Here is a 25,637-nt window from a genome sequence, read left to right as displayed (position 1 = left end):
ATCTTTGTAACATTGGAGTGAAAAATACAATTTACATACAACGATTTTACATGGTTTCTCATGATTTTTTAACACTTACAGTAGAAGTTTTCATGTTTGAAGTGCTGTATTTCTGCAGGGTTTTTTGTTGTTTTGTTACTAAAATCCGTCAGGGTAATGACAATGTAGTTACTGTAAGTTCGTAGTGTTCAGTTAGTTCCTTCCCAACACTGGTTCAAATAATATGGATTATTGACTTGACTTTTTGTTGGCCAGCCGCTGAGTCACTAGCCACTCAGCATTTTCACTGGTCATAATTTTGACATTGGTATTATGGGGAAAAACTGCCATATAGATATTTTTAATATTCTCTCATAATCTGGCAGCAGGTTTATTAGGCTGCTGTCACTTTAAGACCTGACGCACGGATCCATTACGCTGTTACACATGCGTTTTCTTTCTCAACTGTTTACATTCACTTAAAAGAGAACTGACTGTGTTCACGTGAATACTCACCAAGACTGGCTTTTTTTTTTTTTTTTTTTTTTTTTTTTTTTTTTTTTTTATTGACATACAGACATACAAACCACAATAGTGCAATAATTGACAATCGAGTAATTACATAATTCTAGAAGTGAAATAAAAGTGTGTTAATGTATAAGGTGTGTGTGGGTGAGTGTAGGTGTGGGTGTGTATTCAAAAGCAAAATTACACATTTATTATTTATTATATTATCACTACCACTTATCATCATCATACCATCGTCATCATCATTGTAATAATCAGTGTCCCTTTTTTATTTTATTTTATTTTTTTATTTTCCTATGTAATATTTATCATTGTCACCACTTTCAATGGGTCAATAAGTTTCACATAGTATAATAATAATATAAGATAATCCTCCCCCCACATCTTTTCAGTCCCTATACTTTTTATTTTATTTTTTATTTTATTTTTATGTTGTGTGTAGTGTCTAAGGTGCATTAAAAGAAGGGGGACATTGTGCGAGTGTCTCAACTTAGGACAGAGATGCTGTCCTAGAGAAACCATTTCTCGCCTGTCCTACCTGCCTTAGTGTTTATGAGGTTTTCCAATTTAAATATACATACAAACACACATTTCTCTTCTACATTGTGGTGCATTAAAAACACATGAAAAGATTAGGGGGAAAATTAGAAATAATCAATCGATTTTACTATAGTAGTAGTGGTGACAATGAAAACCAGGTTTGAAATTCCAAAACAGCAATAATAATAGTTGATGATAATGATGATGATGATGATGATGATGATGATGACGACAATGATGAAAGCAAAGACAACAATGGAAACAGCAACAATAATAAAAATAATAATAATAAATAATAGCAATCATAACAATAACAATAATGAAACAATGAAACAATATTGACAATAATTGGAATTATGCAGTAATGCCTGTGGATTGATTAAGAGATGGGAGGAGACGGAGTTACGGAGAGAGAGAGGATTCAGAGTTGTAAGAGGTCAGAAAGTGTTGGATGGTAGAGGTCGCTTTCAGATGAGGGATTATAGGGCTGGCTTTTAAGACTGGCTTTTTGACATTATTGTGTGTATTTGACTGTTTAAAAGCAATAAGCAGCGCAAAAAAACCCATACATTTAGCACGGAGAGGCTACTTTATGTGTGGCACTTTGTTTGAGCACAAAATCTGAGGGAATGAGTAAAATCATGCACAATACGTGCAATCCCACGGCAAAGCCCTGAAACATCAACAATATTCATCCGGAGCAAATGAAGCGAGTGATTGAGAGGAGGAGGGTTTGTGTGTCAGAGAGAGAGAGAGAGAGAGGAGCAGGGTTTGTGTGTGTGTGAGAGAGAGAGAGAGAGAGAGAGAGAGAGAGAGAGAGAGAGAGAGAGAGAGAGAGAGAGAGAGAGAGAGAGAGAGAGAGATTTTCTGTGGATGAGAATTGGAAGCATTTCAGATATTTCAGCAGCTATGTATCGAAAACTACATTGAACTAAGTGTATTATTATTATTTGACATGCCTGTTTATAGACTACAGTTGAAAGATGTTTATATTATATATAAATTCTACCCACCAAAGGGGCCAGTAGGAGTGACTGTGTTACACGCCACTGCTGAAACACACACGTGTTTGGCGGGTGTTAATGTCAAGCCCTGAACACAATTCTCTAATCTCTATTCCGTGTTTCTAAATTAAGCAGTTTATGTAAATGAAGATGAGAGTGCTTTCAGGAAGGTTATGCTAACATAATAATTATGTTCTTTTCCACCAGAACAAAACTACCGTAGACTTTTTAATGTTTGCTGGATGTAGTTCATATATATTTAAACCGTAAGAAACAAGCAAATGATCGTGGTGTTATTTCACAAAGCAGAATATTCACTGTATAATCCAGCAAACAAAACGCTAACTGTTGTGGGATTCGTTAATTAATGCCCAAACGTTGAAATATTCAGCACCTAGTTCTTCCGCATTACCTAAATGACATTAAAAAGCATTCGTCTCAATTCTAATTCACAGTATTTAATCACATTACTGCTCACGTTACACATAATTTAACGATTTCCCCAAAGAAAAATGGCAGAGAAAAAGATTTACACTGTCACAAATCGTTCCAGTCCTTAAAAAATAATAATAACCTAGTGTGTTTTTAGTACTTTGACCACCTTTTGATTTGAAAATCAGTGTTCATGGAAATCTCTTATTCTCTTCTCTGGGATGTTCTGTAAATAACCAAAGGTGGTAGATGGTCAGTTGGTTTCATGGCAAACTTATAAAAAGTTATTCATGGAAGTTGCATAAAATCTCAGTCAGTATGATTGGAGCTTGAGGCTTTTTTGTGCAGACCGTCTGCATGAGACGGTCTGTAGTCGTGCCGTCTGAAGCTGAGGCTACCTTTTGATCTGACTCTGGAAATTGAGCCATATCATAATTGGATTTTCTAATGAGGTTTATTTTTTCTTGTGAGACACGAATGCTAACAGTGACACAAGAGATTTTTAATGCAGTATCACATCAAGAGTGAAGTAAGATAAAGCCGACAGCAGTGGGGTGTGTGTTCGTGATCTCTTCACCTCCCTAATCTGAGCTGTTATTTTCACTCCCTCCTGCTGATCCGAGCCGGAATAGATGCGGTCGGCCCGTCCAGACACATTCTGATGTTTTTTCCATTAGCTTTTTTCACCTCTTTTACAGGTATTGACGCACATATGGAAAGGTTTGTGACTGAGCTCAGGAAGTTGAATCTCCCGTGGGGAGTCAGGAAATCTGATTTGGGTTCTGATGGGTAAAAATAACCCTCTTTGTGTCAGACGGTAACACACACACACCTAGGGAGGAGGTCTTTAGGTGTGTAAAGTTGCATGTTTTGAAAAACACTGATGCAGGTGCGTGTTTGAACATTTATACTGTTCCTGTATGTGTGTGTGCCAACGCATAAATCACCTACTAAAGGATTTTTGGAGATAGCAATCTGTTAAACTCTATGGATAGGGTTTTTGTTGTGTTATAAAACTGTGTAACTTCTTTTCTAGGTGTATGAACTTGAGTTTCCTGTGGTAATCGACAGCATGTCACAGATGCTGTGTACAGATCTCAACTCACTCCGTTCATATTTTTAGCTCGCTTTCATGCTTGCTTGTGCTATTTTCATTGATGTGATTAATTTATGCTGCACTTTCAATGCCAATGAGTTGTTTTTTTCCCTTTTTCAAGAGATATTTCTTGTGTTTGAGTCATTATCCGCCTATCTTTTGCAAGGCTTTGGCTGCGACTTTGGGTGAATAAGTAACACTGTGGTGTTTTTAAGAGCTTTTCTAGGAGATAAGAGAGAGTTATGGAGTGAACGTTTCTTCCCATCTCTGCTGTGAAACGCCCGGTTGGGTTATTAAACACTGGCATTTTAATCTCTTAATATCTGCATGTGAAGTGACTCATAACTCTTGTGCCGCGGTTATTTTAAAAGCTGGTGTTCACATGCTGAGATTTTACCCGGATTCCCTCTCAGATTAGCAGGATTGTAGAGAGCTGTGTAAAACGTTGTTAATACTGGCTAGGGTTACACTTCAAAAGTTACTCATAAAATGAAAAGGATGTGCTGGAAAAGGCTGTGTTCTGGTGATCTGTAATCGTATTACTTTCACACGCACATGCTTCAGTAGTGCACACTTGAGTCCTGCATTAGGGGTGTAATGGTTCTTGTTTCTGAACTTTGTTTAATATGAGTGCCGTTTGCTCTAATATGAGCAGTCATACACTGTCATCACCCTGGTGTTGATAGTGTGCAAGCACAAGAAAAAAAACTAAAGGGTGCTGAGAGAAGATTTGTGTGCGCTCTCATCCAAAGTACACACACAGAAAGTCGCATCTCAAACAGTGCACAGTATTGAGTTTTCTTCTATTTCAAGTCGTATGCTTCAACGGACAAATTCACATGAAAATTATGTCAACATGCCTGTCTTGGTGAGTATCCTAGCAAATGTAGTAGGTTATGTCTTGAGTGAACATAAACAGTCGAGAAAGACAATGCATGTGTATCAGTGTGCTGGATCTGTGCATTGTCTTAGAGACAGCAGTGTAATATTCCTGCTGCCTGCTTTTAACTGCTTAAAGGGGCGGTGAAACACTCAGTTTCAGTCAATCTCATGTCAATCTTGAGTACCTATAGAGTAGAATTGCATCCTTCATATCTCCAAAAAGTCTTTCGTTTTATTATATTTATAAAAGAAATATGGGCTGTACCGAGTCTTTCCGGAAAAAAACGAGCGGCTGGAGGCGTATCGAGTGGGCGGAGCTAAAGAATGACGAGCTCGCAAAGCGATGACGTCCTCAAGCGTGGAGAAACAGTGTTGCCAACTATATTTAGCGGCTTTTCAGACCCCTCTAGCGACTTATTTTCAAAAAAGCGACTAGCGACAAAACTAGCGATTTTTTTTGGACAAACTTCAGCTACTTTAGTTTACAAATGTCGCCAGTACTGTCCTGCGAGCGCGAGGTCTTTTTTCCCCTCTGCCGTCCTATGCTGCCGTCACACACACCTCTCTCTGCGTCTGCCCTTCAGTGAATGGCTGAGGGGAGCTGCACGCGCACACAGACAGCAGCTGACAGACGTGAATGAGCGAGCTACACATGAGCACACAAGGTTGCCATCGATTTCTCACTTAATGTTATCTGCTTCTTTTGTTTTATATTTAAATAAATTAGTTATGATGAGTTCCATCTCTTGTGCTTATCACTTATATTACTCTCTCACAGAGCTTTAGTTCATCCAGTTTCTCAATTCAGATTTTACACAAAATTTTTTTTGTAATTCACTATATCATATATTGTATGACAAAAAGGTATAGGAAATGAAAACATTTATTGGACAGTCGGCTGCATTATATTATTGTAAAATATAGTAGGCTAAATGAAAAAACGTTAGGCAGGCTGAACGCAAGGACGGCGTGATGACGTCACTAATATGCTAATTAACGCATGACGTCATCTAGCGACATTTTTTTTTGGGCAGGCTTTAGCTACTTTCCTTGGAAAATAGTTGGCAACACTGTGGAGAAACCCATCGCTATCGATCTCAGCTAATACAGATATGATCCAGAATCATCTGGAGGCTGAAATAAATTGAACAGGAGAAACAGCAGCAGCAGGACGTCCGTCTCTGTGGTATGGACTGTATTTAGTGGCCTGTCAACATTTGTGTGTGTTTACTCGCAGTTTATGAGGACATGATTCGGTTTATGGACTATTGTATGCGACTAAACCTTAGCAGTAGCAAGCAAAACGGTTTTGCACGTCAGACTAGTGTAACGTTATACAGAACAACAATGGAGTCCGTTAGCGCATTTGAATGACGAAGCACGCGATCGTGTTGTTTACTGATGTTTACTCACGCGACGATAGCCGACAGCACAGACATTTGAAGCAGTTTTACTCACCGGCTGCTTCCAAAGCAGGACCGAACCTTTATCGCTGGGACTGCTCCGTCAAAAACACACTTCTTTGGTATGATTTGGTGAAGTCCTGTGAGAGCAGTGAACGGTGGAGATCCACTTTGCGACGCGACTGAAGAGATGTTGTGAAGCTTCCCGTCATTTCTGCGTTCAAATCGGTTCAAATGCAGCGCTGCCTTCCCGGAATGCTGTGCTGAAGCGTTGAAGTCGCTTGACGTCACCCATAGGAATAAAGTGGAGCGCGGCGCGGACTATAACGACGACTTGATCTGCAGCTGAGCGAGTGTTTATGGGCGTGCATTTCCTCTCTCGCTCTAGTCACGCGCGCGCACCCTACCGGGAGAAGAGCCCGTACGGCCCATACAAGGACCTTCCGCTCTATTAACGTCAAGCCGACCCATACTCAAAAAAAACTCTGAAACTTGTGAGAAACCGGAAGGAGTATTTTTGGCACAGAAATACTCCATCAAACGTCCAACATTAGTTTTTGAAACTTTGTCTATGTTTAGGATGGGAATCCAAGTCTTTAACAGTTTAAAAAGCTCAGTATGCAAGAAACAGCATTTCACCTACTAAGAGAAACAATGTGAAGTTGAACGTTTAGCCACTGGTTTGATTTACTGACACATAGACACAGAACATATGACTGTACATGAATCATATTAGAAATCACTGGCCTCAGATCAGGCATTAGAGTTAACACACGGTCACTTACATGCTGTGGCTTTACTGTCGAGTCCATATCGGACCTGTGCGGAATACCTGTGCGGAAATTGCGACTGATTTACCAAAGAATCCACAGTGAAATGAACCAAATACAAATAAATAATGCTCAACTGAGACATGCACATTTTAGCATTAGGATCCTGTGGAAGGTAATGTTATTTTTAGTGCAGTGATCCTGTATCTGTCTGTCTGTCTGTCTGTCTGTCTGTCTACCTACCTATCTATCTATCTATCTATCTATCTATCTATCTATCTATCTATCTATCTATCTATCTGTCTGTCTGTCTGTCTGTCTGTCTGTCTGTCTGTCTGTCTGTCTGTCTGTCTGTCTGTCTGTCTGTCTGTCTGTCTGTCTGTCTGTCTGTCTGTCTGTCTGTCTGTCTGTCTATCTATCTATCTATCTATCATAAATAGGGACATTCCACATTGAGTCATTCTCTGGGCTTTGTTACAATAAAAGCAGCTCTGAAACTCATAGGATATTCTTACAGTATGTTGACCTCTTATATGCCAAAAGCTCAAGGAACATTTTTATTTTTCCGTTCATGACCCCTTTAATGTTACTCAAACAAAAAAAGACAAGGAAACCACTCACTGCTCTCGACTCAAGTTCATCCAAACAACCAAACCAAGTTTTGAAAACAGCATAATTTACCAAGGCTGATGCTGGAGAGAAAGAAGAGTGTGATTTTTGTGCTTTAGAGAATTGAGATCACACCACAAACAGTCACTGCCAGAGATCGTTAGCGTAGCAGAGTTCAAGGAAATGAATCTTTCTCTGCTGACAGCATGGAGCAGCAGATGGAGGGCTGTTGGTTTTCTTTGTCTCTTGTTGATTTAAGAAGGTGAAGCTAGGCTTAAAAAATACAGAATCAGTCATCCTTGACGCACTTTTGTCTGTTGGCGATATGAAAACTACCTCTGAGTCTGAAACTCCTGTTATTTTTAGCGTCTCTGTATTCTTCATCTGTTCTTCTCAGCTGAACATCCTCCAATACCTGCACAAGTTATAAACATCAGGAGAGGTTGCAAACTAGCTTGTTCCATGACGGAGACAGTTGCCATAGGAACTACAAAGGCATATGAGTGGAAACGCATTTACCCTGTGACCTCCTCTCAAGTTCATACCTGCATTTATTCATTTTCTTCTTCTAGTTCCTCCACGGTTCTTGACGAGGCCCTCCAACACTTACGCCCAGGAGTCCATGGACATCATCTTTGAGTGTGACGTCACCGGGTCGCCGCCACCCACCGTCAAATGGATGAAGGACGGAGACACGGTCATTCCCAGTGATTATTTCAGGATAGTGGTATGTTAGACCCCTCCTTCCTACATACTACACTTATTGGGCTGCCAGATATCCTTTTTTTGGTTGGTATGGACAGATGTATGGACAGATTGATGGATGTATGGATGGATGTATGTATGGACAGATGGATGGACGGATGGATGGATGGATGGATGGATAGATGGACGGATGAATAGACGGACGGACGGATGGACGGATGAATGGACGGACGGACGGATGAATGGACAGACGGACGGATGAATGGACGGACGGACGGACGGATGGATGGATTGATGGATGGATGGATGAATGGATGGACGGACAGATGAATGGATGGACGGATGGATGGATGGATGAATGGATGTATGGACGGATGGATGGATGTACAGACGGACAGATGGATGGATGGATGGACGGACGGACGGACGGACGGACAGATGGATGGATGGATGGATGTATGGATGGACGGACGGATGTATGGACAGATGAATGGACGGATGGATGGATGGATGAATGGACAGATGGATGGATGGACAGATGGATGGATGGATGAATGGACGGACGGACGGATGGATGGATGAATGAATGGATGGATGGATGGATGGATGGACGGACGGACGGATGGATGGACGGATGGATGAATGGACGGATGAATGAACAGATGGATGAATGGATGGACGGATGGATGAATGGACAGATGGATGAATGGATGGATGGACGGACGGATGGATAGTTTTTTATTTTGTTATTTAGTCCTGATTTTACTTTATTTAATTTTTTTGCTTTTATTATTATTAAATTATTCAATTGAATACAGTTTTAAATCCCAATTTTCGTTGTTTTGTGGCAATAAATAATACATAAACACCAAATACATGTGAAGAACAGCTAAATTCCTTGTAATGTCAAATTAGTTTCTAACTTACGTTTTTTCCAGAGCTGAGTATTTATATATACACAGAGCTCTGGTAAGAATTAAGAGACCAGAGAAATCCATGTTAAGTGGTCTCTTAAAATCATCTGTTTTGTGGTTTGTGTCCCCACAGAAGCAGCATAACCTGCAGGTTTTGGGTTTAGTCAAGTCAGATGAAGGTTTTTATCAGTGTTTAGCGGAGAACGACGCCGGGAACGTCCAGGCCAGCGCTCAGCTCATCATACTGGATTTAGGTAAACTCTCATTGCGTATATATATATTTACATTGCATACGTGTCTGTATTCCTGATAGTTTATGCAGAAATCCTCATCTTAACAGAAAATACTTCATTAAACGTGAGCAGGAAAGCTCAGACCAGCTTCAGAGCCAAATCCCTTTAGATCTGGAGTGTTTATTCTAGTTCAGTGATGGGCTGAAGACTTGCCAACAGTCATCGATTGATCTTTTGACAGGAATTAAACACAGCAGTCATTATCACAGGATGGGTCACTGATGTTTTCTGGGGATGAGTCCAAAAGCTTTTGTGGCTTTAATTTGATTATAATAGTTTTACAGCATGTCATAAGCGTGACATCTACATATTTACACGTTCTGGATCAAATGTCAGCACGTTTGCCTGTTGAAACTGTGGGTGGATGCGTTACTACAGTCTGCATGTTTCCTGGTGTTTTTTTTTCAGCATAGTTGAGTCTATCCTAGTGTTTTTCAGCAGTGTCCCTCTCAGTCCCAGGCTTCACACACACGTTTCCGTGCACTGAATGAAGGCTTGAACACATGTTGTCACACGTCGAGCACAGGCGTAAATGACGCTGCATTGATTGGATGGCTGGTGCGAGATCTGTTTCGCACCTGGCGCGGGTGTGAGTCTCCAGTGCTCATAGAGATCTATCTCGCCGTCAAATGTTTAATTAACCGTACCGCTTTATTAGATCCGATTGCATGCTTTTCATCTTCAGGTGCACTGTGTTGCGTTAGCTCCTCTTGACAGAGCCCTGCGTTATGAATGTAGATGTCTTTTAATAATGCGGGTTCTCTGAGGTTCAGAGACCAATGAAGCACCAAATGGATTGCAGTGACACCTCCTTAATTACTGATCAGATTCCAGTATGGATGGATGGATGGAACAGATAGCTAGATAGATTGACAGATGGATGGATGGATGGATGGATGGATGGATGGATGGATGGATGGTCGGATGGACGGACAAATAGATACATGGATATATGGATGGATGGATGAATAGATAGAAAGGTGGATGAATAGATAGAAAGGTGGATGATGGATGGCTGGATGGATAAACAGATTGATAGATGGATACACGATTGGATAGACGGATGGATGGATGAATAGATAGACAGGTGGATGATGGATGGATGAATGGACAGATTGATAGATGGATACACAAGTGGATGGATGGATGGATGGATGGATGGATGGATGGATGAATAGATGAATAGATAGACAGGTGGATGATGGATGGATGAATGGACAGATTGATAGATGGATACACAAGTGGGTGGATGGATGGATGGACGGATGGATGGATAGACAGGTGGATGATGGATGGATGGATGGATGGATGGATAGATAGATAGATAGATAGATAGATAGATAGATAGATAGATAGATAGATAGATAGATAGATAGATAGATAGATAGACGGGTGGATCATGGAGGGAGGGATGGATGGATTCCAGTATGGATGGATGGATGGATGGATGGATGGATGGATGGATGGATAATTGCAATAAACATCAAATGGCGTGAGTTTGGGGCTGGGCTACCTTTTTAGATAGCCAATGACAGTTTGTTTTCCTCAAGTATGTCGTGGTGACCTTTATAATTTTAATTTTAAAATTAAATGCTTGTATGTGACCATCAATCATCATTTTTAATTATTTATTTATTTATCATCTTGTTTGTTAAAAAGTATAATTCATTTGTAAATAAACAATTATACTTAACATTTAACCCTTAATTTTTAATTAATACTTTAACTCTTTTAATTATAATATTGTTAAAGCTCATTTTAGTGTGGTATTGAATTGTATTTCATTCTTAATGCTACTGCTGTAGTTGTGATTATTAGTAAGTTTCCTCAGAGTTCCCGCTGTTGTTTCCCATCAGCCCCTCTTAGAAACGGGAGCACTTTATCATGACGGGGAAAGAAGGGAAGAGGAAATGAGATCCTGAGGTCAACAGGACGATCTGTCACCGTGGAGTTTAGTGGACAATAGTTGCCGGCTGATTTCAGTGATTGAAGCATCGCTCTCTCTCTCTCTCTCTCTCTCTCTCTCTCTCTCTCTCTCTCTCTCTCTCTCTCTCTCTCTCTCTCTCTCTCTCTCTCTCTTGGGTATTGATTATGTTTCTGGTGTAGTTTGGATTGGAGCAGGAACCGTCTCTTCATTTAATCTCTGTTGTTTAAGAGAAGAGAAGCGGTGTAATAAAAGCAGGCGTCTAGATGGAGTGGAGCTCAGCGAGTGAACTGTGTTTTTCATGTCTTTCGCTGCATGAGATCTTTATTTCCTCTGAACATTTGCTCTCAACCTCTCCAATTACACGAGAGCTTTGTTTTGATTAAAGGAATAATCCACTTCAGGACACTCGCGCATCAGTCCCAGGCCCTTGTGTTGATTTCCCGCTGTGTGTGTGTACGACCCTTCTCAACTCATTTGCATTGGAGGTTCTGAGAAAATAAACATTAAGGGATAGTTTACCTAGAAATGAACGAGCTGTGATCATTTACTCATCCTCAAACCCAAACGACTTCCTTTCATCAGCAAAACTCTGTTACAGATGAAAGTCAGTCGGGTCCAAAACAACATCCCTTGGAGCCCATTGATTTCCACTGGACAAAAAATGCTGAGAATTTTAAATAAGTGTGTTTTTTTCTTCTTCAAATTATTATATAATGGCATATGAGAATAAGTAAATTATAAATAAATAAAATTATGAGAAATATTTATTTTAAAGGGGGGGTGAAACACTCAGTTTCAGTCAATCTCATGTCAATCTTGAGTACCTATAGAGTAGTATTGCATCCTTCATATCCTTGAAAAGTCTTTAGTTTTATTATATTTATAAAAGAAATATAGGCTGTACCGGCTCTTTCCAGAAAAAACAGAGCGCCTGGAGGCGTATCGTGTGGGCGGAGCTAAAGAATGACGAGCACACACAAAGCGGTGACGTCCTCAAGCGTGGAGAAGAAAACGCTACACAGATTCAACTAATACAGATAATGATCCAGAATCAGATCCGGAGGCTGAAATAAATTGAACAGGAGAAGCAGCAGCAGCAGGACGTCCGTCTCTGTGGTATGGACTGTATTTAGTGGCCTATCAACATTTGTGTGTGTTTACTCGCAGTTTATGAGGACATGATTCGGTTTATGGACTATTGCGGCAGTGGTTCATGTAGGTTGTCTACAAACCGGAAGGTTGGTGGTTCGATCCCCGGTTCCACCTGACCAAGTGTCGAGGTGTCCATGAGCAAGACACCTAACCCCAGCTGCTCCCGATGAGCTGGATGGCGCCTTACATGGCAGACACCGCTGTCGGTGTATGAATGGGTGAATGTAAAGCGCTTTGGATGGCCATAGGGTCTGTTGAAAGCGCTATATAAATGCAGTCCATTTACCATTTACTGTATGCGACTAAACCTTAGCAGTAGCAAGCAAAACGGTTTTGCACGTCAGACTAGTGTAACGTTATACAGAGAACAACAATGGAGTCCGTTAGCGCATTTGAATGACGAAGCACGCGATCGTGTCGTTTACTGATGTTTACTCACGCGACGATAGCCGACAGCACAGACATTTGAAGCAGTTTTACTCACCGGCTGCTTCCAAAGCAGGACCGAACCTTTATCGCTGGGACTGCTCCGTCAAAAACACACTTCTTTGGTATGATTTGGTGAAGTCCTGTGACAGCAGTGGCGTGTAAATCCACTTTGCGACGCGACTGAAGTGATGTTGTGAAGCTTCCTGTCATTTCTGCGTTCAAATCGGTTCAAATGCAGCGCTGCCTTCCCGGAATGCTGTGCTGAAGCGTTGAAGTCGCTCGACGTCACCCATAGGAATAAAGTGGAGCGCGACTATAACGACGACTGGATCTGCAGCTGAGTGAGTGTTTATGGGCGTGCATTTCCTCTCTCGCTCTAGTCACGCGCGCGCACCCTACCGGGAGGAGCCCGTACGGCCCATACAAGGACCTTCAGCTCTATTAACGTCAAGCCGACCCATACTCGAAAAAAACTCTCCGAAACTTGTGATAAACCGGAAGTTCAAGTTCAAGAGTTTTATTTGTCACATACACAGTTATAAAGAATTAGGGATGCACGATATTATCGGCAGGACATCGGAATCGGCCGATAAACGCTTAAAATATAAAAATCGGCATCGGCCGAAATGAAAACATTATGCCGATATGCCTTGCCGATATGATAACGTGTTGATATGTGCCTGCAATAACTCACGTGTGCAAGGAGTGCTACAGATGAGACCATGTCAGCACTGCTGTCATTCTTCAAGTGAAAACAAGAAAATACATTGCATGTACAGTGATTTATATTGACTGTTTTTAAATGCTGCCTTGAATTTCTGAATGCATGTACAGAAGGACGTGACCGTCAGCAGCAGATTTGCCACGTTTTCACAACAAAACGAACCCAAAACAAGCCCAATCGCGTCTCCCCACTCTCTAGCGCGTGCGGCAGCCTCCACAGCAGCAGAAGCTCCTCCAGGTCCTAGTGCCCTCCAGCTAGACCGCTATATATTTATACATGTAGTGGGTGCACTGTTGTTACATTAATACAATGAAAAGTAGAATACACAAATAAATTGAAGTTACTTCTTGTTCAGAATAAACAAATCAGTAATGATGTCATAAATCACAAGCATGACACTTGTAAATTAAATACTTTTATATACAGTGTATTAATCTGTAATAAAATTTTACAAAATGGATGATGAAAAATAATCCAAGGAGCTCTACAATAATTGTAGAATTAAAAGACAGCATCAATGGATGTCATGCCACCCCCACTTCATGTGCACAAACGTTAAATCCAAAAATACAATATTTAGGTTACAGCTGCATCTGGGGTGAAAAATGACTGACTTTATTATTGTTATTTTCAGAGCTTTTAATATACTCTTATCATAAAAAGAACTTTAGTAAAATTTATTTATCTTCAACAAGAATCCTTTTATTAAGGAGACCTCAGAAATCTGAAACCAGAATGAAAAAAAATTGTTTTTGCTCAAAATGGTGTTGTTTCCAAACAAAGGGAAAAAATAGACATATATCGGCATCGGTATCGGCATCGGCCAAAATGAGCTGAAAAATATCGGCATATCGGATATCGGCAAAAATCCAATATCGTGCATCCCTATACAGAATACAACCGGCAGTGAAATGTAAACAGGTCCGCTCCATGGACAGCAAATAACAATTAACAAAAAAAGCACAATAAATTATAAAATAGGGATAGGATAAAATAGGAATAGGATAAGGTGCTATATATATATACATATGTAGAATTATGAATAAATCAAGTAAAAGAAATAAGAGATGTGGAATAAAATAAGTGAGATAAAGTAAACTGGAGACTATAAAAATAAATCTGTGGATAACAGAAGTGCAGGAGTGTAATGTGCAAACAGCATTATAATGAGTAGTTACATGGAACACAAGAATAAAGTGCAGTGCAATATCAGTATGTGAGTTTGTTAATACTGAAGTGAGGTGAAGTCACATGTAGTTAAGTGACAGCGTTCAGGAGTCTGATGGCCTGTGGGAAGAAACTCCTCCTGAGTCTCTCAGTTTTGGCCATCAGGCTACGGAAGCGCTTACCAGAAGGCAGCCGGGTGAAGTGGGGGTTGGCCGGGTGATTAATGTCCTTGATGATTTTTGTAGCTCTGCCTGTGCATCGTTTGATGTAGATGTCCTGCAGAGACGGGAGAGCTGACCCTGAGATGCGCTCGGACAAGCGCACCACTCTTTGCAGGGCTTTGCAGTCGTGACTGGTGCTGTTACCATACCACGCTGTGATGCACTGAGTTAGTAAACTTTCTATCGCCCCTGAATAGAAAGTTTTCAGGATAGCTGGTGAGACCCGGAATTTCCTCAGCTGGCGCAGGTGGTACAGTCTTTGCCTGGCCTTTTTCACCTGAGACTGGATATGTGCAGTCCAGGTCAGGTCCTCGGAGATGTTGACACCCAGGTATTTGAAGCTGCTCACTCTCTCTACTGGTGTCCCGCTGATCATGAGAGGGGAATATGACCGCTGCTGTCTCTTCCTGAAGTCCACAATCAGTTCTTTGGTCTTGTTCACATTCAGAAGGAGACAGTTGTCTTGGCACCATGATGTCAGTTGCTCCACCTCATCCAAGTATGCGGTCTCATTGTTGTTGGAAATGAGGCCCAGGACAACAGTATCATCCGCAAACTTGATGACAGAGGTGGAGCTGTGTGTGGACAAACAGTCATGCGTGTAGAGAGAGTAGAGCAGGGGACTGAGGACACAGCCCTGTGGAGCTCCCACACTCACGGTGATGGAGGTGGAGGTGAACTGTCCTGGAAGGAGTATTTTTGACACAGAAATACTCCATCAAACGTCCAACATTAGTTTTTGAAACTTTGTCTATGTTTAGGATGGGAATCCAAGTCTTTAACAGTGTATAAAGCTCAGTATGCATGAAACAGCATTTCACCCCCCCTTTAAGTATTCCCCCATGTGGTAGCTAGGGAGACACTTTATCTCTGTGGTTCAATGTATTCAAAATAAAGATTTACCAATAATAATAATCTGCTGCTATTGTTATTATAAAATGTATGTACCAAATTTAGGGTTCAACTTATGATTATTAATACATTTCTTTGTTAAGATGATGATTATTATTATTATTATTTTTACATGTACATTATGTACAAGTCAGTTCTCTAAATGGACCTGACACAAAAATATTTATTTATTGTATTAATTTTAATTGTATTAATTTAAATTATGAAATTTAAATGGTAAATGGTAAATGGACTGCATTTATATAGCGCTTTTATCCAAAGCGCTTTACATTTTTGCCTCACATTCACCCATTCATACACTGACGGCGACGTCAGCCATGTAAGGCGCCATCCAGCTCATCAGGAGCAGCTGGGGTTAGGTGTCTTGCTCATGGACACCTCGACACTTGGTCAGGTGGAACCGGGGATTGAACCACCAACCTTCCGGTTTGTAGACAACCTACATGAACCACTGAGCCACTGCCGCCCCAAAGTGACTGTAGTGTAGGGGTAAGATGCATGTCATCAAGTTTTGACACAAATCAATCAGAGGTTCAAATCTGTCTTTTGCCACACTCGCTCTATTCCCTTTTCCCATCACATATTAGATCGGAAAGGCATTTATTTTCAATAAATAATTCAACCCTTTCTTTTTAATTCTTTTTGTAATATTTTATTATTATAATAATTATTATTAATGTACATTTATTGTTCTGTATGATTTTGAGATCCATCTTTTCACACTGAGGACGATTGAGGGACTCAAACACAACTATTATAAAAGCTTCAAACATTCACTGAGGCTCCAGAAGGAAACGGTGCATTAAGGTCTGGGGGTGAGAACTTTTGAACAGGATGAAGATGTCCACATTTTTCTTATTTTGTTTTTAAATATATATTTTTTTATTTAGTTCTGCCCTTCAAAAGCAAACAGAGATACTAACATGCTTCCTGGGAGACAAATTAAGTACAATTTACCTTGATCTTCAAATTTAATAAGTTCTCACCCCCGGATCTTAATGCACCGTTTCCTTCTGGAGCCTCTGTGAATGTTTGAAGCTTTTTTAATAGTTGTGTTTGAGTCCCTCAATCGTCCTCAGTGTGAAAAGATGGATCTCAAAATCATACAGTCACTGCTGGAGAGGGTTCAAATATGCAAAAGATGTGGACTATGTAAAAAAAAAAAAAAAAGAGTATATGCAAAATATCTTATTCAGGACAGAACTAAATAAAAAATAGCATGGATTTTGTATGATCTCTGTTATTTAGTTGAAATTATTCCCATTTTCACAGATTCTGCAAGCGGTTCACATACTTTTTCTTGCAACTGTATTTTTATATTTTGGAACTTGGCACGCAAACCTTTCCATCAAACCATATTTGCATTTAAATAATAATGCTTTTAAAATGATTTTAAACGATAAATATGCAGCACCGCACATGAGCGAGTCTCTAAATACAGCTGTTACAAAAAACATTTTTTTTAAAGAAATTATAGTAAATATAATAATATTATTTATTTTTTAAATTTATTTTGCATTAATATTGTAATAAAATTTGTTTTTAATTATTATTATTATTATTATTATTTTTATTACAGTAGTCATGTACAATAGCCGGTTTCAGTATCTAGATGCACCTGTCACCTCTCAAAATTATTGTTTTAAATGTTATTATTAATTTGTTAAATTCTAAAAAATTAATAATAATTCAGCCCTTTCTTTTGAATAATTTTTGTAATAACATTTTATTATTATTATTATTATTATTATTATTAAAAATGTATATGTATTACTGCTGACATCAAGGGTCTAAATGCAACCGTTACAAAAACATTATTTATTTTATTTTAAGAAATTATAATACATTTACATAATTTAGTTAATATTGGTAATAATTATAACTTCAATGTTTCAATATTGTTATTACAATTGTTATTTGTATTATCATGTACACAAGTCATTCTCTAGATGCACCTGTCACAAAAACATGGTTTTATTTATTTTGTATTATTTTAATTAATTTTATTTGTAATTAATATTTTTGTAATGACTTATTATTATTATAATAAGTCATTAACTCTACCCAATAGCCGTGTGAATTATTATTATGTGAATGTGTCTACTGCAGTTTAAGCGCTACACCAAAATACTTCTTGACGCATTTCAGCCGTCACAGTACACACCGTCCTACATGATGGGAATGAAGAGATATTTATGCCCTGAAGCTCGTCACCATGTACCATTTAAAGTCCTTCCCATCTAGACCTGTTGTCGGTGATTATGAACGTGTTTACCGCGGTGAACCCTCCATCTGACAAGCCTCTTGATTGGGATGTGATTTCTGCCTCTGGAGGTCTGCGGCGTCGGTGCTGCTGATGTTGTGCTCGATTGATGAGCAATCAGATGTTATTGGATTGTGTGAATGGCTATTGATGAGCTGGCCGGGGTTCCTGGCAGCAAACGAAGGGTGGATGGATAGAGAATGTGAGCGAGTGTAAGAAAAATGTTTATTTTACCCCTGCTGTGCGATTGTACGATCCTTAACACCTCTGTTTCTCCCCTCCAGCTCCATACAGGAAGCGCTCTCTGTGTGCTTTTGGGCCTTTCGGGCCTCAACAGGAAGTGCCACACGCGCTATCCCTCGCCGTCTCCACCCAGCTAATGATGGCCAAGTGATCGTAAACACCTTTCCATAAATAACAGGACAGATATAAGTAGAGGTGTGAATCGTTTAGGCAGGCAGGGCATCCCTTTTCCTGAGTGGCGTGCCGTACTCAATCTTCCTGTGGGTTTGAGGTTACTCAGACAGACCCGTCAGCTGTCATCAAGCGTTTTATAGAGGTATAAAGTTTATAAAGGTGTTTTTAGAACAAGAAAAGACTGACAAGCTGAAAACCAGAGACTCTTGATAAAAGGCAAAGTTGGTTTGAGTTTTAAGGTGGTTTCTAGAAGGTTTCTTACGGCAGGGGTTTTCAAACTGGGGTCCGGGGACCCCCAGGGGCCCTCCAGAATTTTCTAAGGGGTCCCCAGAAACTTTCAGAAAATAAAAAGACAGAAAAAAACTGAATAAAGTCTACTAATAGAGTATCGTGACAGAACTTTCTATTAAAATGACTTAAATCTCAAAGGACAACTTCGGTGCAAAATGACCCTAGGGGTAATTAACAGATGGTTAGCGAGTAGATCGCTGGGATTGTTTTCATGAAAATCGAATGTAAAGAGTTTAATCTCTAAAAACAGATTAGCTTATAACGCGAGTGTATGGGGCATAGGATAAGTCAAATTAAATGGCTAGTTAATATCACTAACAAGACTCAAAATAGCCTCACAAAACACTGAATAAAGGCTAGTGAATATTCTAAATGTTACATTTCTAAATGTTTCTCTGCCGTTTACATACCAGACAGGGCCGGCGTTTGCTATAGGCGAGCTAGGCGGTTGCCTAGTGTTAGGGGCGCGAGCGCGCTCTAGTGCCGCCCATTACTTTCCATTAAGCAAAGAATCGGAACAAGCGAAATACAACATAATGTTTATTAAACATGACCATCATAGGGCGCCCCCTCAGCCACACGTTTAATTACTTATCAACCTGATTATTAGATTGAATTGATGGTGATTATTGATTATTAGTTCAGGTGTTAGGTCAGGCAAGTGCTCATCTTGCGCGTTCATCAAAAATGAGGCGTCTAAACCCGCGGATGCATAGGGACGGAAAAAAAGAAAGAAAGAAAGTAAGAAAATCGAAAGAAAGCCCAGTATAGAGGTTAGTCTTCTTATCTCAGCCAACAAGTTGTCAAACTTAATAAAATTACTTAGTATTATCAATATTATCAACTAATATTTATTTTATAAATATTATTAATATTGTCACTAAGCTATCACTTGCTAGTTTTCTACGTATTACTACGTATTGCAAACATAACTTCACTGACAATAATCTACAATAACCTACATGCATGTCATTTAAATATCAAAAGTCCAGTTCGTTATGAATATGGATAACGTATGCATGCTAATTATGAAAAGTACAAATGCTCTCTTATTTACATTAAACACAAATATGCTGTGTTTTAGGCTACTTAAAGATTGATTGGGCCAGACAAAATTACGGAAATCACCAAATTCTCTACAGTAAATAGTAAATGGACTGCATTTTTATAGCGCTTTTAACAGACCCTATGGCCACCCAAAGCGCTTTACATATTGCTTCACATTCACCCATTCATACACCGACGGCGGTGTCAGCCATGTAAGGCGCCATCCAGCTCGTCGGGAGCAGCTGGGGTTAGGTGTCTTGCTCAAGGACACCTCGACACTTGGTCAGGTGGAACCGGGGATCGAACCACCAACCTTCCGGTTTGTAGACAACCTACATGAACCACTGAGCCACTGCCGCCCCAAAGTGACTGTAGTGTAGGGGTAAGATGCATGTCATCAAGTTTTGACACAAATCAATCAGAGGTTCGAATCTGGCTTTTGCCACACTCGCTCTATTCCCTTTTCCCATCACATATCAGATCGGAAAGGCATTTATTTTCAATAAAAAGTGAGCAAAACTCCATCTCATCTAGGCCAACCAAAGAGCTAGAGCCGGCCCTGATACCAGAATTGTATATGTTTGCTGGGTTTTTCTCACCATAGTCCCGTTATTCTCGCTCACTGGGGTTGTAAGGCATTATTCTTACACGAGCTGCTTACATACATTTATTGTGAAAGTTGGTTATTCTTCTTTAGGTTTATACATCCAATATTAATAACCAATTTAAGTTTGGAAGCAATATGTTGTATTTTTAATGTCACACTATTATTTAACAGTTACATTATTTTTTTATTTTTTTTACATAAAAAAAGATATTAGGGAGGGGGTCCCTCAGAAAGGTTTATGATATTTATGGGGTCCTTGGCTTCATAAAGTTTGAAAACCCCTGTCTTACGGTCCTGTGTGTTCACCCTCACAGTGCTGTTTCTAGGAATAGGCAAACTAGGCGGTCACCTCGGGCGTCAACAGCTGGGGGGCGCCAGTGAGTCCCCGCCCCAAAAAAGATTTTTTTATTTTTTTATTCATATATATATTATTATTATTATTATTAATATTATTTCATACTTTTGTTATTTCGAGGCATTATGATTACTTGCAATTATTGGAGTGAAGTCGCCATGCTGATAGTGGCGCTGCTGTAATGAAATGAGATCATGTAGAGGGCGGCAGGGAACGTCGTCATCCGTGCTTTAGTTTCATCATCATGAAAAGGTCAAAGCCATCAGGGGCTCAGTATCGTCAAAAGAAAAAAGAGGAAATATATTAAAAAAAGTGAAATATACAGGTATGTTACTAATTGGTTAATTGATCTCTACTACGAGCTGAACATGACACTGAATATTAGCACGGGACGGATCGACCATACGTCATGCTCTTTTATTTCAGCTGCAGAACATTATAGCATAGTTCATTTGAATAAAATTATGGGGAGGGGGGTCTTGCCTAGGGTGCTAGAAACGGCCCTGCACCCCCGTCTCGAGTTTTAAACTCAAGAATAACACCAGTAATGGGGATGTTTGACTCTTGGTAAACACCACTAATTAATTGTCTCAATAGCTTTGGTTGAAGCAGCAGTTCCTGGCTGAAGTCAAACTGCACTAAGGAAACATTCTGGTAAAATCGTCCCGTGCTTTCATCTCCATAAGCAGACGCATTTAGAGCGCTGAAGATCAAGGCTCGGAGAGTTTTCCTCTGGAAGTGAGACGAGTGTGTCGGGTTGTAACCTTTGTAGTGCCAGCCTCTTTGTGCACGACGCCATTTCATCTTCAGAGGAAACACTTTAATGCCATTTTTACATCAACTTCAGCCATCACATCAGTCCTTCGCCTCTTTTATCTTCCTCACCTCTCTCATTTCCTATCCATATTTTCTTTCCGGCAATTTCCAGGAATGATTTGCTGCAGTCCTGACACTGTGTGTTTTGGCTTTTAGATTTAAAATCAAATGCCTTTATTAGGGCAGAACGATATATTGAGTATTTGCAATACACATATTGTTTGTGTCTTTTAAGTGATGAAACATTTTAATCTAATTATTCGCACATCAAATTTGGCTGAGAAATTACCCCCAAAAGATTAAAGTCATTATTGTGTTAAATGAGAAAAGCATCAAATAGACATATAAAAAAAAAGTAGCTTTAGAAAAAAAACTAATTTGATGGCTTTAACGGCCATCACCATGTGGTGTATATATATGACATGATACTCCAAATAAGAAACTTAAACTGCCTGTAGGTGGCGATAAATGTCTAATTGTGTGTATATTTATATACACACAATTATGTATATGTATATATATATATATATATATATATATATATATATATATATATATATATAGTATATGCAAGTTAATATTGCTGTTTATTACTTTGTGGTTTTATATTAGTGCCTATAAATATATATATATATATATATATATATATATATATATATATATATATATATATATATATATATATATATATATATATATATATATATATAAAATCTTACAGTTTTATTTCTTTTTAATTAAACATTATGAATCTATTTTGGCTTCTTTTAAGTAATTTCAGAGCAGACACATAAACAGTGTGCTCTATATCAAACGGCTGGAAATATAGAGATGTAATGTTTAGCTGTAGCGCTCAGCCATGCATACCCAATGAGAGGTACAGAACTTCAAAACCAAAAGTTTCCCGGCATCCAGTTTTGATCCTAATTCGATTGAATCCACACCCTCGGGTCTGCCTTCGATTTCTATTTCTTTTTTTATTTCATAATGCATTTTTGGTGCATATCTAATAACAATAATAATATCCCAGGGTTCCTTCTTTGCTTGATGTCATTTCCTGACTTAAGATCTTCCCTTTGAAGGGCAGTGTGAGCGGTTCCCCCCAGCTGTGAAGCCCTGACGGAGAAGCGAGGAGATTTGAGATTAGTTTTTCATTAGGGTGTTAAATAAATAAAGATATTAATGCAGCGGGATAAAATCATAAAGTTGCAGTTATTCTTTGAAGTCTCATGCTGCCATTGTTTTCATCATCAGGGGTCATTCATGATATTTGTCTTATCTTTCCCACATCTGTCTATCTGTACTCATGCTGAGTCAGGATATGAGCAGTAAGCTCCATTCGGTGGGCGGCAGTGCCCAGTTTGGCTCTGCACCGGCTCCAGCTGGTCTCCGATGCCCGTTTTTCTGCCAGACGCGGCAGGCTGACAGACACCTCGCCCACTCGCGCCCTCGCCGTCCCACTGTCCCTCGAGCAGGTTTATTCGGGCGCTGAAAGGGTGTCACTCACACCTCTGAGGGTGATGCCCAGACACAAGCTGTGAGGGGATGAACTTTCATTGTGCTCTATTCGCTTTAGTTCTACTCTATTCTCATATTTACATCCAGTTATGTTTCTTGAAGGGTTCTCCTCATTGGTACACTGGGCTGGTTTAATCGCAATCGTCCTGCAAACAAGCCTTCCTTCAGTTTCACAAGAATCATTTTCCAATCACCACTTCCTCTTAGAGCCGATTAGCCCTTGCTAATGTCTTTGTGATTGTAGGTTGGAGTTCCTTAAAGCAAGACTCATCCCCAGGAGTTAATTTTTTTTAAAGAATATTTAAAATTATATAAATTTAATATTAAGAGTAATAATCAAAAATATATTTGGATGGATGATATCTATATAGGATGCATTATTTATAGATAGGATGGATGGATGGACATCTACATTTTGAATAGATGGATATCTATTGATAAGATAGATGGATGGATTAATATATATAGTTTGAATGGATGGATGGATAGATATATATATATTTTGGATGGATGGATATCTATAGATAAGATGGATGGATGGATTAATATATATAGTTTGAATGGATGGATGGATATAGATAATGTTGATGGATGGATGGATGGATATCTATAGATTATATGGATGGATATCTATACATAATATGGATGAATATGTAAATAGATAATATGGATGAATATGTAAAGAGATAATATGGATGAATATGTAAACAGATAATATGGATGGATGGATGTAGATGGATGAATATAGATAGATAGGATGAATAGATGTAGGTAGGTAGGTCGATTTTTATTCTTTTGCTGTAAATAATCCTGCACATCACCTCCAGATTCCTCTGATTTGCATCTGCGACCCTTTTGCAGAACATGGTATTTTTAGCAGCTTCAGATGTTGTCATCAGTGTGTTTTAATTGCAGGGACAGATGTGAAAGTGTAATTAACATTGTGCTCACTGATATGAATGTTAATGATATGCCTTCCCCTCAGTGTTCGTAACATGTCGTGGCTGCATGTTTAGCCTGCCGTCGAGCCTCCATCTCCTGCTCTGTTTCATAGTAAACTTGCTGTTTCCTTTTAATTTCCAAGTCATTGTAGTTGTCTTTTCATTTACGTCAATTATTTTATGTTCTTTTTTTTCTTTTTCTTCCTTTTTTTTCTCGCCCTCCCTCCCCCCTGAACTCTTTATCTATAATTTACCCCCTTTTTACCCCCTTGTTGCCTCTCCCATCACAATCATCCTCCAAGACGTTGCCCTTCCTTCTACTGTCCCTTCATTGACCGATGCCACTACTGACCATGTAGCGTCCAGCCCGTCCGAGCGCAACGGCCCGCCCCCCTCCGCCCCGCGTGATGTTGTGGCGTCTCTGGTCTCCACCCGGTTCATCAAACTGACGTGGCGTCTTCCGGCCGAGCCGAACGGGGAAAACATCACCTACTCTGTGTTCTACAGTCTGGACGGCACTAACAGGTTAAATATGCTAAGTTGTACATGTCTGCAGGCTGTTAAAGGTGCACTATGTAGTATTTTTGCAGTAAAATATCCAAAAACCACTAGGTCAGTGTTATATATTTTGTTCGGTTGAGTTCTTACAATATCCCAAATGTTTCCAACTATTTGTAAATTGTGAGAAAATTGCTATTTTAACCAAGAACCAGGACATCTAAGGGAGTTGCCTGGCAATTGCATCATATCTGAGTTACTCTTGGTTTCGGTTTTATTCTGCAGAAGCGCTTTACTCTTAGCAGTGTGAACGTGTCACAGCAGCCGCTGAACGAACGCACGCACAGAGTATCGTCAGAACATCATTTTAAACACACTTAAAGGGTCACTTCAGCGTTTAGCATATGGCTTTGTATCAGTAGAAGTGGAGTATATTCAAATGATTGTGCTTCCGCCCTCACACCCCCCTGAGACGAGAGATTTATGCGTTTTATTTCTGGAAAAATTCCTCCTATGGCGCAAATTGACGATATTTGCATCATAGGAGGAATGTTTGGCCAAAGGCTAAAGACTACAGCCAGCAGAGGGAGCCATTTCCGCATGTTTTGAACCCACAAATGAGGAATGTGAGATCACACTCACAGCTCAGCTCTCATTTAAACGGAGCTATGGTGAGCAATGTAAGTCTTTTAACTTCTCAAATAAATTTCTATGAAAGTTAAGCTTGCAAAGGCATGAACTGAAACGCGCCAGACTGAACTTGCGTTGTGAATGTATGCCGCGAGTGTAGTCGCGATTACCTCAGCTCTCATCACTCCTGCAGTTAGTGCTCAGTGCTGTGATACTCGCGCGGCGACTCACTCATTATATTGAACACACACGTTCAGTTTTTAATTGTAGTGTCTTCTCCAACTCCGTCACAGTAATCAGGTTGGTGGCTTTGGGAATGGCCTCACAGGGCAGCGAAGCATTCTGGGAATTGTAGTCTTTCATCCCCATGAGACAAAAATACAAGTCTAGAAGGCACCAAATTCAAAAATTTCACATTTTTACTACATTGATGACCCAGTTTAAATACGGATTCATCTTCCCAGCGCTGAAGTACCCCTTTAAATATATCTAATATGATAAACAGAGCTGCGTTACCTCACACTCATGACCGGAAAAGCGTAAATGGTGCCAGTGACTGTGTCATAA

General features: G+C 39.6%; 1 protein-coding gene across 5 annotated transcripts in view; it reads left to right on the top strand.

Moving 5' to 3' along the window:
• The window catches only part of neo1b (neogenin 1b), a 256,016-nt gene that overhangs the window by 109,784 nt on the left and 120,595 nt on the right, over positions 1–25,637 (top strand). For 4 of the 5 annotated variants that reach the window (XM_067437193.1, XM_067437191.1, XM_067437195.1 and 1 more), the window contains exons 6-8: positions 7,816–7,970; positions 8,996–9,116; positions 24,245–24,467. In XM_067437193.1, the coding sequence (XP_067293294.1) occupies positions 7,816–7,970; positions 8,996–9,116; positions 24,245–24,467 (499 nt within the window). The remainder of the gene's footprint in view (positions 1–7,815; positions 7,971–8,995; positions 9,117–24,244; positions 24,468–25,637) is intronic. The other variant, XM_067437192.1, reaches the window with a different exon arrangement.

The sequence above is a fragment of the Pseudorasbora parva genome, chromosome 25 (genome assembly GCF_024679245.1).
Source record: "Pseudorasbora parva isolate DD20220531a chromosome 25, ASM2467924v1, whole genome shotgun sequence".
Lineage (NCBI taxonomy): Eukaryota > Metazoa > Chordata > Actinopteri > Cypriniformes > Gobionidae > Pseudorasbora > Pseudorasbora parva.
The sequence above is the reverse complement of the archived record's forward strand: the minus strand, read 5'-3'. Positions and strand labels throughout refer to the sequence as shown.